Source organism: Triticum aestivum, chromosome 1B (genome assembly GCF_018294505.1).
Source record: "Triticum aestivum cultivar Chinese Spring chromosome 1B, IWGSC CS RefSeq v2.1, whole genome shotgun sequence".
NCBI lineage: Eukaryota > Viridiplantae > Streptophyta > Magnoliopsida > Poales > Poaceae > Triticum > Triticum aestivum.
Window position 1 is genome coordinate 628448641 of NC_057795.1, and position 13785 is coordinate 628462425.

Genomic DNA, 13785 nt, shown 5'->3' on the forward strand with positions numbered 1-13785 from the left:
TATTCGACGCATAACCATCCGTGAACTTGCCGACGTGTTTCAGCCACTTCAATGACTCCATCTTATGATCCTTTTTAAGTACAAAGTCAGCATCTGGCTTGAACCAAGATTTTCGACTGCCTGTGGGAGGCTGCATGTGTAGACGTGGTCTATCACAAATATTCTGTTGATCGACTCTAGCATTAACATTATCCTTTGTCTTATCAGGAATGTTGAGGATCATGCAAAAAAGGGACTCTGCGACATTCTTTTCGGTGTGCATCACGTCGATGTTGTATGGAAGCATGAGGTCCTTAAAATAGGGAAGCTGTGTGAAGGGGGTAATGTGAGTCCAGTTGTGCGTCTCACCATAAGCTTCAAAACATTTTTCCCTTTCCCTTTGCCTTTGCCTTTCCCTTCGCCCTCGTCTTCGCCTATGGCTTTGCCTTTGCCTTTCCCTTCGCCGGCAGGCTTAAGAGCTTTCAGCTGAGCAAGCACATCTGCACCAGAAAATGTTGGAATCTCGTTTACTTCATGGAAAACTTTGCCTTTTGTGAAGTTCTTCTTGTCTTCCCTACCAGGATGGTCTGGAGGGAGGAACTGTCGATGCAGGTCAAAGGCAACATACTTGCCACCCTTCTTCAGCCAAATGAAAATCAAGGCCTGCATGCACACAGGGCAAGGCATCTTTCCACTTGTACACCATCCGCAGAACATGGCATAGCCGGCAAAGTCATGTATGCAATACTGTAGCCAAACTTTCATCAAGAAATTTTTCTGCAGATGCCGGTCATATGTCAACCTCGAGAAGTACAAAGAATGGTGCAAATCATCCACCAACGGCTGCATAAACACACTCAAATTCTTCCTCGGATATTCAGGCCCCGGAATTATAAGCGACAGGAACATGGTCTTGCATTGCATTATGGCGCCGGGAGGGAGATTGAGCGGAATAACAAATACGGGCCAACAGCTGTATGGATTAGACGACATACCATACGGATTGAACCCATCACCTGTTATAGCAATTCTGACATTCCCAGCCTCGGCTGCTTCCTCCGGGTACTCTATATCGAATGACTTCCATGCTTCACCGCCTGATGGATGTACAATTTTTTTTGAATTGTACCTTTTCCCTTCCTTGTGCCACTTCATCATTTTGGCAGACTCCTCGGTGATGAAAAGGCGCTGCAGTCTTTTTATAAAATCAAGATACCGAAGAACCTTCATAGGGATTTTTAGCTGCCGCTTCTGACCATGCTCATCGACAACCTCAATATACCGAGAGGAACCGCACTTCCTACAGTAGTTGTCATCCGCATACTCATGCCTAAACAAAAGGCAATTCTTTGGACAAACATGTATTTTCTCATAGTCCATGGAAAGCACCTTCATGATTTTATTCGTACTGTACATGGTTTTCGGCAGTTCATGGCCCTCAGGCACACTGTTAGCCCATACTCCCAGAAATGCTTCGAAGCAACCTCGGCTACAACCATACTCAGCCTTGACTGCCATCAGTTGCGAGATGGCATCCATCACAGACAGCTTGGCGCCCTCATAGAGAGGTTTCTTTGACGAGGCCAAGATATCCAGGAAGGCCTTTGCGGTTTCCTCCGGCTCCTCCGGTTCATTCGCTGAATGTGACGGAGGTGTCGGCTATGCAGCAAAGACATCATCTAGCATGTCTCTAACCCCATCGTCCTCATAACCAATGACGCGTTGTCGTATCACATCCTCTCTACCACGGTCCCACTGGGCAAAGTTTATCGGCATATTAAAGTTGGGCATAAATCCATTCGTGCGAAGGTGCTTAGTCATCTCACTCTTATCTCTGCGGATACGTCTCTTACATTTGGCACACGGGCATTCAGGCACCATCCTCATTGGACTATGGAATATATCTTTCAAAAACACATCAGTTTTCTCGACTCACTCTATTGTTACTTGATTCCGACGAAAAAACCCACTATACATCCATTGATTATCTGCCATCTCTGCTTTATTGGAAGCCACACAACAAAATTAAGGATTCATTTAAATTACTCACATCAATATTTTATTTTTTACAAGGTTGAAGAGAAACGACATTTAATCCACCTACATCTCTAATAGGTAAAGATGGGTCCTAATCCCACCCGAGAATGTGTAGATTGAGTACATTGTCCATGCTCTACCCCATTCCGAGACAAAATTTCGGCAGCACCTCCCCGCTGTTCTCCAAATACACGTCTCGGCAAAATGCCGAGAGAATGTGCATCCGGAGAACAACAGGGAGGCGCCGCCGAAAGCCTGTCTCGGAACGAGGTAGAGAATGAACAACGTACCCAATCTACACATCCTCGGGCTGTCCGTGGAAAGCGCTAGACAATCCGAAAGAGCTGCGGTGATAAATATGCATTTGAATGCATATTTATCCATACAACCCTTTCGGACGGGAGACCTCGGTTACGCGACTTGATGTGAAAATTTAATCTAGTGACATGAAAAAACAGCGGGTAGGAGGTGATGGTGGATTCTAGCTCACCCTCTGCTGTAGAGGTAGTAGTCGAACAGGCGCAGGATCACAGACCAAAAACCCAGACGATGAAGGCTCCAGGGAGATGAAATAGCACAAAACCTACCGAGTCAAAAAATTTAGGTCATCACATCACATAAAGCATTGACACTTCAAACTATGAAAAAAATCATATTGCTAATGACAACTAGTCAAGTTTGTAGATCTTCATTATACTTGAAATCCGAAATTTTATCAATTATCAAATTTTATTTTTCAACTTTTTTTAGCAAGATCAATATGACCTAACACTAACTTGACCAAACACTAACTTGACCAATATACATCCATCTATCACAAACTTGACCAACTTCACTAACATCCATTGACAAATTTAGTAAAAAAACTATTGAGTATGTATCAAAAAAACTTAATAAAACTACACAAAACAAACAAAAAACTAATTTTATCCATCTATCTATTCATCATTGCTATATATCCGTTTGTCATTTCATCACTTGCAACTACTAGCAACAACGCACATTGTAATTTGTTGGGATGATGAGCCTCCATGCAACAGCAGCAGCACCACACACGCAGCGGCAAGCAGCATCACACATATAGCGGCAAAACTTCTCTCCAATATTTTTATCATTATTTTTATCATAATCTCTACGGTTCAAACATCCCCCCTGTTACGATTTTCAACCTCTTCTTTGCATAACTGACATAAAATAGCTATGTGGTATGCATCCCAATTTGCCTTTTTCCTTTTTCATCCAATTCACATCACAAATTTCAATCAAGCATATATAAAAGGTAAATTATCACACACTTCACTTCTGCCATAACCAGGAAGTTATAATAGTAGTACATGTTTCACACGCAAGCTGTTGTGTGTCAACATAACCAGGAAATAATGCACGTTGAGGACACACACAAGCTATGCATCATATGAATCTACACATAGGTTTTTCATGTTGGGATTTATTATTAATAAGTTTGCTGTGAAAGAAAAAGGTTGCTTCTTTACCTCTGGTTGGTTGCAGGGGAGAGGGGGAGAGCAGCCTCAAGGCGTGCTCCCACTGCTCAAGGTGGACGGGGATGGCGGATGCGGGCAGAGGCGGAGCTCGAGCTGCTCGAGGCGGATCCGGGGGGCGGGGAAGCTCCTACGTAGGCCGTTGGCAGTGGTCGACGAGGGGCGGCGCCGGTGGAGAGCAGCTGGGCAGTGGCGAGGGGATGTTTGAAGGCCGCCGGCGAGGGCCGCAGAGGAGAGGAGGCTGCAGGGTCGGCGCAGACGAAGGTGGTGGTGGGGTGAGGGGCGGAGAGGGTGGGGGTGGCGGCGGCACGCCGTTGAGGTGGCGGCAGCAGCGGGAGGAGGGGTCGGACGTGGGTGGCGGCGGGGCGCGTGCGTCACGAGGGGGGCGACGGCAGGGCGTGTGTGGGGCGACGGTGGCGGTGGGGCTAGAGGGGGGCGACGGGGCGGCTCGATGGCGGCGTGGGTCGGGTGGGGGCTGGATCGGGGTCGAGGATGGGGAAAGAGTGGAGGGGGCGGCCCGTGGATGTGGATAAGGTGATGTATGCCGACGGCTAAGCCGTCGGCATAGGTGACGGTGCCATGTGGCACCTACGCCGACGGCTTAGCCGTGGGCATTTTTTTTTTGCAAAAAATTTAAAATTTTAAAATAAATCTACTACTAAATTTTTACCTTGTCAACTTGAGTTTGGAATGATAATTTTTTACCTTATCAACTTAAAATTTTAAAATAAATCTACTACTAATTTTTTATTAGCAAAAATATTTATTTTAAATTTTAAAAATAAATCTACTACTAATTTTTAAAATGATAATTTTTAAAAGCACAACCAACTCTCCCTGGCTAATTACTCCAGGCCGGTGGCCGAGCACGGCCGGCCGGCGCGGCATCTCCTCGACGGTCCTGTAGATGCACATGGAGTCGATACGACGCCAGTGGGGGTACCTGAGAGACGCGTGCCGCCTCTTCGCGTAGAGTATATCTAGCCATGGGTCGGGCTTGGGCCGGGCCTAAAAAAGCCCACGACAGAAAACTGGTCGTTCCTAAAACACATGTACCCACGTCATGTAAAAAACTCATAATTTTATCGCGATCCGAGTATTTAATAATATTCACGCCGCACCGTTACCGCAGAACGTCTACTACTGTGTCATCGTCATCCGTGAGGGGGGCCACACCCCGGAGACGCGTGCCGCCTCTTCGGACATGCCACAACACCATCCCGCATGTATGAGGGGCCGATGCGACGCTCCGGTGGCATTGCTACCCCCCAGGGCCCCCATCCCGCCTAACCCTGGAGTGGTTGATCACGAGATCTAGCCCTTTGACTTCCCACGGACTGGCTTTGACCAGTGGACCTCTCCAGCCGGTTGTGTCAGGTCAGCACATAGGGACACCTAGGAGCAACATCCGGGCCAAACCCATAGCTACATCCCCTCCGTGTAGACCCGACGCGTCCGTTTTCCCCATCCAAGTGCCGACGGCGGCACCATCCGTGAGGGGGGCCACGCCCCGAAGATGCGTGCCGCCTCTTCGGACATGTTACAACACCACCCCGCATGTACGAGGAGCCGGTGCGACGCTCCGGTGGCATTGCTACCCCCCTAGGGCCCCCGTCCCGCCTAACCCTGGAGCGGTTGACCACGAGATCTAGCCCTTTGACTTTCCACGGATGGGCTTTCAACAGTGGACCTCTCCACCCGGTTGTGTCAGGTCAGCTCAGAGGGACACCTGGGAGCAACATCCGGGCCAAACCGACACCTACATCCCCTCCGTGTAGACCCGATGCGTCCATTCCCCCCCAGGTGCCGGCGGTGGCGCCGTCCGTGAGGAGGGCCACACCCCGGAGACGCGTGCCACCTCATCGGACATGCCACCACACCACCCCTCATGTATGAGGGCCCGGGGCGACGCTCCGGTGGCATTGCTACCCCCCAGGGCCCCGTCCCGCCTAACCCTGTAACGTTTGACCACGGGATCTAGCCCTTTGAATTTGCACGGACGGGCTTTGACCAGTGGACCTCTCCACCCGGTTGTGTTATGTCAGCCCATAGGAACACTTTGGAGCAACATCCGGGCCAGACCCACAGCAAGATCCCCTCCGTGTAGACCCGACGCGTCCGTTTCCCCCCTCCAGGTGCCGGCGGCGGCGCCATTCGTGAGGGGGGGCACACCCCGGAGACGCGTGCTGCCTCTTCAGACATGTCACCACACCACCCCGCATGTATGAAGGGCCGGTGTGATGCTCCGGTGGCATTGCTACCCCCCTAGGGCCCTCGCCCCGCCTAACCCTGGAGCGGTTGACCACGAGATCTAACCCTTTGACTTTCCATGGACATGCTTTGAACAGTGGACATCTCCACCCGGTTGTGTTAGGTCAGCTCAGAGGGACACCTGGGTGCAACATCCGGGCAAAACCGAGAGCTACATCCCCTCCATGTAGACCTGATGCGTCCGTTTCCCTGCTCTAGGTGCCCGCGGTGGCGCCATCCGTGAGGGGGGCCACACCCCAGAGATGTGTGCCGCCTCTTCGGACAGGCCACCACACCACCCCTCATGTATGAGGACCCGGGGCGACGCTCCGATGGCATTGCTACCCCCCCCCCCAAGGTCCCCCGTCCCGCCTAACCCTGTAGCGTTTGACCACGGGATCTAGTCCTTTGACTTTGCACGGACGGGCTTTGAACGGTGGACCTCTCCACCCGGTTGTGTTAGGTCAGCCCATAGGAACACTTTGGAGCAACATCCGGGCCATACCCACAGCAAGATCCCCTCCGTGTAGACCCGACCCGTCCGGTTCCCCCTCCAGGTGCCAGCGGCGTCGTTGTCCGTGAGGAGGGCCACACCCCGGTGACGCATGCCGCCTCTTCGGACATGCCACCACACCACCCCGCATGTATGAGGGGCCGCTGTGACTCTCCGGTGGCATTGCTACCCCCCAGGGCCCCGTCCCGCCTAACCCTGGAGCGGTTGACCATGAGATCTAGCCCTTTGATTTTCCACAGACGGGCTTTGAACAATGGACCTCTCCACCCGGTTGTGTCAGGTCAGCTTAGAGGGACACCTGGGAGCAATATCCGGGCCAAACCGAAAGCTACATCCCCTCCGTGTAGACCCGATGCGTCCGTTTTCCCCCTCCAGGTGCCGGCGGTGGCGCCGTCCGTGAGGGGGGCCACACCACGGAGATGCGTGCCACCTCTTCAGACATGCCACCACACCACCCCTCATGTATGAGGGCCAGGGGCGACGCTCCGGTGGCATTGCTACCCACCCAGGGCCCCCGTCCCGCCTAACCCTGTAGCATTTGACCATGGGATCTAGCCCTTTGACTTTGCACGGACGGGCTTTGACCAGTGGACCTCTCCACCCGGTTGTGTTAGGTCAGCCCATAGGAACACTTTGGAGCAACATTCGGGCCAGACCCACAGCAAGATCCCCTCCGTGTAGACCCAACGCGTCCATTTCCCCCTCCAGGTGCCAGCGGCGGCGCCGTCCTTGAGGGGGCCACACCCCGGAGACGCGTGCCGCCTCTTCGGACATGCCAGCACACCACCCCGCATGTATGAGGGGCCGATGCGACGCTCCGATGGCATTGCTACCCCCCCAGGGCCCCCGTCCCGCCTGATCCTGGAGCGGTTGACCACGAGATCTAGCCCTTTGACTTTCCACGGACGGGCTTTGAACAATGGACCTCTCCACCGGTTGTGTCAGGTCAGCTTAGAGGGACACCTGGGAGCAACATACGGGCTAAACTGACAACTACATCCCGTCCGTGTAGACCCGATGCATCCGTTTCCCCCTCCAGTTGCCGGCGGTGGCGCCATCCATGAGGGGGGCCACACCCCGGAGACGCGTGCCACCTCTTCGGACATGCCACCGCACCACCCCTCATGTATGAGGGCCCGGGGCGACGCTCCGCTGGCATTGCTACCCCCCCCCCCAGGGCCCCTGTCCCACCTAACCCTGTGGCGTTTGACCACGGGATCTAGCCCTTTGACTTTGCACGGACGAGCTTTGACCAGTGGACCTCTCCACTCGGTTGTGTTCGGTCGGCCCATAGGAACACTTTGGAGCAACATCCGGTCCAGACCCACAACAAGATCCCCTCTGTGTAGACCCGATGCGTCCGTTTCCCCCCTCCAGGTGCCGGCGGTGGCGCCGTCCGTGAGGGGGGGCCACACCCCAGAGACGCGTGCCACCTCTTCGGACATGTCACCACACCACCCCGCATGTATGAGGGGCCGGTGCGATGGTCTGGTGGCATTGCTACCCCCTAGGGCCCTCGTCCCGCCTAACCCTGGAGCGGTTGACCACAAGATCTAGCCCTTGACATTCCACGGACAGGCTTTGAACAGTGGACCTCTCCACCCGGTTGTGTCAGGTCAGCTCGGAGGGACACCTGGGAGCAACATCCGGGCCAAACCGACAGCTACATCCCCTCCATGTAGACCCGATGCGTCCGTTTCCCCCCTCCAGGTGCCGGCGATGGCGCCATCCGTGAGGGGGGCCACACCCCAGAGACGTGTGCCGCCTCTTCGGACATGCCACCACACCACCCCTCATGTATGAGGACCCGGGACGATGCTCCGGTGGCATTGCTACCCCCCAGGGCCCCCGTCCCGCCTAACTCTGGAGCGGTTGACCACGAGATCTAGCCCTTTGACTTTCCACGGACGGGCTTTGAACAGTGGACCTCTCCACCTGGTTGTGTCAGGTCAGCTTAGAGGGACGCATGGGAGCAACATCTGGGCCAAACCGACAACTACATCCCCTCCGTGTAGACCCGATGCGTCCGTTTCCCCCCTCCAGGTGCCGGTGATGGCGCCGTCTGTGAGGGGGGCCACACCCCGGAGACGCGTGCCGCCTCTTCGGACATGCTACCGCACCACCCCTCATGTATGAGGGCCCGGGGCGACGCTCCGCTGGCATTGCTACCCCCCCATGGCCCCCGTCCCGCCTAACCCTGTAGCGTTTGACCACGGGATCTAGCCCTTTGACTTTGCATGGACGGGCTTTGACCAGTGGACCTCTCCACCCAGTTGTGTTAGGTAAGCCCATAGGAACACTTTGGAGAAAATTCCGGGCCAGACCCACAGCAAGATCCCCTCCGTGTAGACCCGATGCGTCCGTTTCCCCCCTCCAGGTGCCGGCGGGGCCGCCTTCCGTGATGGGGGCCACACCCCGGAGACACGTGCCGCCTCTTCGGACATGCCACCACACCACCCCGCATGTATGAGGGGCCGGTGCGATGCTCCGGTGGCATTGCTACCCCCAGGGCCCCCGTCCCGCCTAACCCTGGAGCGGTTTGACCACGAGATCTAGCCCTTTGACTTTCCACGGACGGGCTTTGAACTGTGGACCTCTCCAACCGATTGTGTCAGGTTAGCTCAAAGGGACACCTGAGAGCAACATCCGGGCCAAACCGATAGCTACAACCCCTTCGTGTAGACCCGATGCATCCGTTTCCCTCCTCCAGGTGCCGGCGATGGCGCCGTCCGTGAGGGGTGCCACATCCCAGAGACGCGTGCTGCCTCTTCGGACATGCCACCACACCACCCCTCATGTATGAGGGCCCGGGGCGACACTCCGGTGGCATTGCTACCCCCCAAGGGCCCCCGTCCCGCCTAACCCTGTTGCATTTGACCACGGGATCTAGACCTTTGACTTTGCACGGACGAGCTTTGACCAGTGGATCTCTCCACCCGGTTGTGTTAGGTCAGCCCATAGGAATACTTTGGAGCGACATCCGGGCCAGACCCACAGTAAGATCGCCTCCGTGTAGACCCGACGCGTCCGTTTCCCCCCTCCAGGTGCCGGCGGTGGCGCCGTCCGTGAGGGGGGCCACACCCCAGAGACGCGTGCCGCCTCTTCGGACATGCCACCACACCATCCCGCATGTATGAGGGGCCGGTGCGATGCTCCGGTGGCATTGCTATCCCCCAGGGCCCCCGTCCCGCCTAACCCTGGAGCGGTTGACCACGAGATCTAGCCCTTTGACTTTCCACGGACGTGCTTTGAACAGTGGACCTCTCCACCCGGTTGTGTCAGGTCAGCTCAGAGGGACACCTGGGAGCAACACCCGGGCCAAACCGACAGCTACATCCCCTCCGTGTAGACCTGACGCGTCCGTTTCCCCCCTCCAGGTGCCGGCGGTGGCACCGTCCGTGAGGGGGGCCACAACCCGGAGACGCGTGCTGCCTCTTCGGACATGCCACCACACCACCCCTCATGTATGAGGGCTCGGGGCGACGCTCCGGTGGCATTGCTACCCCCAGGGCCCCCGTCCCGCCTAACACTGGAGCGGTTCACCACGGGATCTAGCGCTTTGAATTTCCACGGACGGGCTTTGAACAGTGGACCTCTCCACCCGGTTGTGTCAGGTCAGCTCAGAGGGACACCTGGCAGCAACATCCGAGCCAGACCGACAGCTACACCCCCTCCGTGTAGACCCGATGCGTCCGTTTTCCCCCTCCAGGTGCCGTCGGTGGCGCCGTCCATGAAGGGGGTCACACCCCGGAGACGCGTGCCGCCTCTTCGGACATGCCACAACACCACCCGGTTGTGGTAGGTCATCCCATAGAAACACTTGGGAGCAACGTCCCCTACGTATAGACCCGATGCGGCTGTTTCTGCCCTCCAGATGCTGGCGGCGGCACCGTCCGTGAGGGGGGCACACCACGGACTTGAGGGGGTCACACTCCGGAGACGGGTGCCGGGCGTTTGCAACCGCCACTAAACTTCTGTCGCATAGCTGTTTTTGATTTTAATAAAATATAAGGACCTATATTCAAAAGAACATGGCAGCACATTATTAATGTGCTCGAAAAAAATACAAACTATATATATATATATATATATATATATATATTCATAATCTATGGAAAAAATTACAAATTACATATATATTCATATAATACATAAAAAAGCATAAAAACATATTTAAAAAAACATAAAAACATATGTAAAAAAAGCATAAAAACATATGCAAAAAAACGCATGTAAAAGAAAAATAGCTATACCGACGGCATTGCCGACGGCATAGAGACGTCAGTTTTTTGGGAGGCGACGTGCCACGGATCGGTGACGTGGCACCTATGCCGACGGCTGCCGTAGGCATACCTACGCCGCGGATCGGTGATGTGGCGTACGAAGATATGCCGACGGCCGCCCGTCGCAGCCGTCGGCATAGGTTTGACGGCGTTAGCCGCTAGTCGCGGGCGGGGTCGCCGGGCCCACAGGTATGCCGACGGCTGAGGTATGCCGACGGTTGCTGTCGGCATGTCTGCATCTATGGCGACGACCGTTCTGTGCCGACGGCTGCCATCGGCATAGTTGTGTGTAACCCGACGGTCAGGATAGGCCGACGGCCAGGACTGGGCTGTCGGCATAGCTCCAACTAGGCCGACGGCAGCCGTAGGCATAGGTTTGGCCACTGGCGTAGGACCGTTTTCCGGTAGTGACACTAATCTTTTTATTTAGTGAATCAAAGGACTCTTATTTCATATTTAAAGAGTTACAATTACAGTCAAGAGGCAAAAGATCCTCAGTACATGGTGGTCTTTGGTGCATCCACACAACCGTGGTACACTCAGTACGACTATACTTTGCCAGGCAGTTGGCAACTCTATTTTGATCCCTAGTTAATGTTTTTGGAATAAGAGCATGTACAACCGGACATAGCAAATATGACCACTTAAATGCCCGCGGACGTACCCGGTCAGTGACTGGGCGTGTCCATTTTGAGCCCTCATTCATCTGTCCGCGCAGCCACGCTCCTTATTTTTCTCCTCATATGTCCGGTCACTTGCACGTGATTGGTGGAGATGAAGAGAGAGAAATAAAAGAATGAATAAAGAAAAAGAAAAGTTGTGGTCCGGGGTGAGGCCGCGTCCTACGTGGTGGATTGCCCGGGCACGCTCAGGCGTGTCCGCGAGCCCTCATATCCTCCCCATATTTGAGATGGATATGAGGGTTCGCGGACAGCCCGGGCGTATAAGGATAATATGAGGGGTCCGGTTGGGTCATATGTGTTTCCTTCTCTCTCCTGTCCGGTCACTGACCAGGCGCGTCCGTGGGCGTATGAGGATGGTTTGAGAGGTCCGGATGTAGATGCTCTAAACTTCCTGATTTTCATCAACTCCTTAATTTCAGCCACAAGATGACCATAGGCAGAACGATCTAACCCATCCGCTGTTAAACTGGACAATCGCCTCACTTGAGTTAGATTGGACAATGACCGAAAGGCTAGTTTCGTTGAATAGCAAGCGTCATTTCTTGCATGATTGCATGTATCTCCGTCTCCAGTGCATCATTGCAATTGAAAATAAACCGATAAAAAAAAAGACTAATCTGGGCTAGACTAGCCTGTTGGCATTTTTTTATAGAAAAAAACTCCATGAGCACCAAATGCTCAAACCGAGAGTTGAACCCTGGCGCCTTGCCAACTGAGCTACGCCCAGTTCTCACGAAACTAACATATCCGTTGTGTCGCCTGAGAACCATTCCCACTGCCGCCTCGCCAGACTCCACTAAAAAGGATCCATCTACTGACAAAGCAACAAAAGCAGGCGTTGGAGGTGGCCAAGGCCTAGACCCTGAAGTAGCTCGCATTTGAGGCAAAGCCCAACCAGCAATTGACATTTTCCCCTTAATGATTTCCCCTGTACTCAACTTCCTAGTATCTCCAACAGACTTCGTATAGCAATCCAAAAAGTCCACCGTAGCGTTCACCGGGGGAACCTCTTTATCATGAGTGAGATCATTCTGTAACTGCCAAATACGCCAAATGAGCATAATGACACGGTCACGCTGAAGTACGTCACAGTTAACCACCAAGTTCAGCAACCACTCCTTACCGCTGTTAACAAGTAACTGGTCTTGTGGTAGCGACCAAACTCTCCTCATGGCCTCCCAAATGCTATGTGCATGGCCTCGTGCAACCAAAGCATGGTAGCTATCTTCGTCCACAGTGTCACAGATGGGACACGTCCCGCGCAACATCAAATGTCTGTACTGCATGCAAGTCACCGTAGCCAGTGCACCAGTCGCCGCTCCGCAAAGGAACAGAGGGACACCGAATAACATTCCAAGCAGAACTTTCCACAAAAAAAAAAACAAAAAAACCAAAAAAACATTCCAAGCAGAACGATTTTCTTCAAGATTAGCACTCGACGCCCCGCCAGCAAATAACTCATTGTGCACAGAAAACAACAGGAAAGAAATCAAAAGATTCACGTCGGCGAGTTTAATTGATACTTTGCAAATCTTCTCCGCACAGGAGTTCTGAACTAAATACCTACTCAACGTAGTAATAATTAAACAAGTACAACCTCCCTTTCAAATTACTTGTATTAGATTTGTTTAGATACGAACACTAAGTGGGTAGTTGCAATGGACTGACAATATATTTTCGGACACTAACAGGGATCATATATACGATTGCCAGGATAATAATAAGAACAATAAAGGAACCATGGCGGCGCGTCCGTCAGTCGAAGAGCAGCGCGGCGTGGGAGAGCAGCTTCCTGCACACGAGGTAGACGGTGGTATAGGGGATGCCGGTGGCCGTCGCCACTTCCCTGATGTGCCTCCTGGCGCCTGCGCGCTCCAGGACCATGCAGAAGATGGCGGCCGCGACGGCCTCCGCGTTGGGCCGCACGTCGAGGACGCCCTCCTCCAGCCTCCGCGCGGCCTCCCACGCCGCCGCCGCCTCCCGGTCCCCCAGCCCGAGCACCGGCCCGAAGCGGCGCAGGTAGCCGTAGACGGGGACCGCGCCGACGCCCGTCGCCAGCCCGGCCTCCTCCTCGCCCAGGCGCTTCCTGATGTGCGCGATCAGCTTGGCGATCTCCTTCCTCGCCGCCGCGCTGCCGTCCTCCGTCGCCATGGCCAGCTCCCTCAGCGACCGCGGCGAGCCCTAGTTGCGGCACGCGATGGAGAGGCAGGCCGCGTAGAGCCTGCCCTTGTCCCGGCGGGGCCGGCCCTTGGCCCAGCCCGGGCCGCGCGGCCACGCCCTGGCCGCCTCCATCTTCCTGAACACCTCCTCGGCCCGATCCCTGACGGTGGGCGCGAGACCGAGCCGCTCCGCCATGCCGGAGATGGACGCGTCGAACCGCTCTGCCAGGGCCTCGTCTCCGCCTGTGCCCGGCCCGATCCTGAGCCTGAGCCCGAAACCGATGCGCGCCATGGGGACGGGCGGCGAGCCTGAGCTCGGCGTCGTCGACGCGCGCCGTGGGGACGGGGGGCGTGCGTCGATCGCGTGGGATGGGATGCCGA

The 13785-nt window shown here is 54.7% G+C and overlaps 1 protein-coding gene across 1 annotated transcript; it reads right to left on the minus strand.

Annotated features, from left to right (window-relative positions):
* Window positions 1-13000: 13000 nt before the first annotated feature.
* On the minus strand, window positions 13001-13396 carry LOC123097409 (uncharacterized). The gene has a single exon (XM_044519124.1). It carries the CDS (start codon window positions 13394-13396, stop codon window positions 13001-13003), a length of 396 nt encoding a protein of 131 aa, XP_044375059.1.
* Between the last annotated feature and the right edge of the window lie 389 nt (window positions 13397-13785).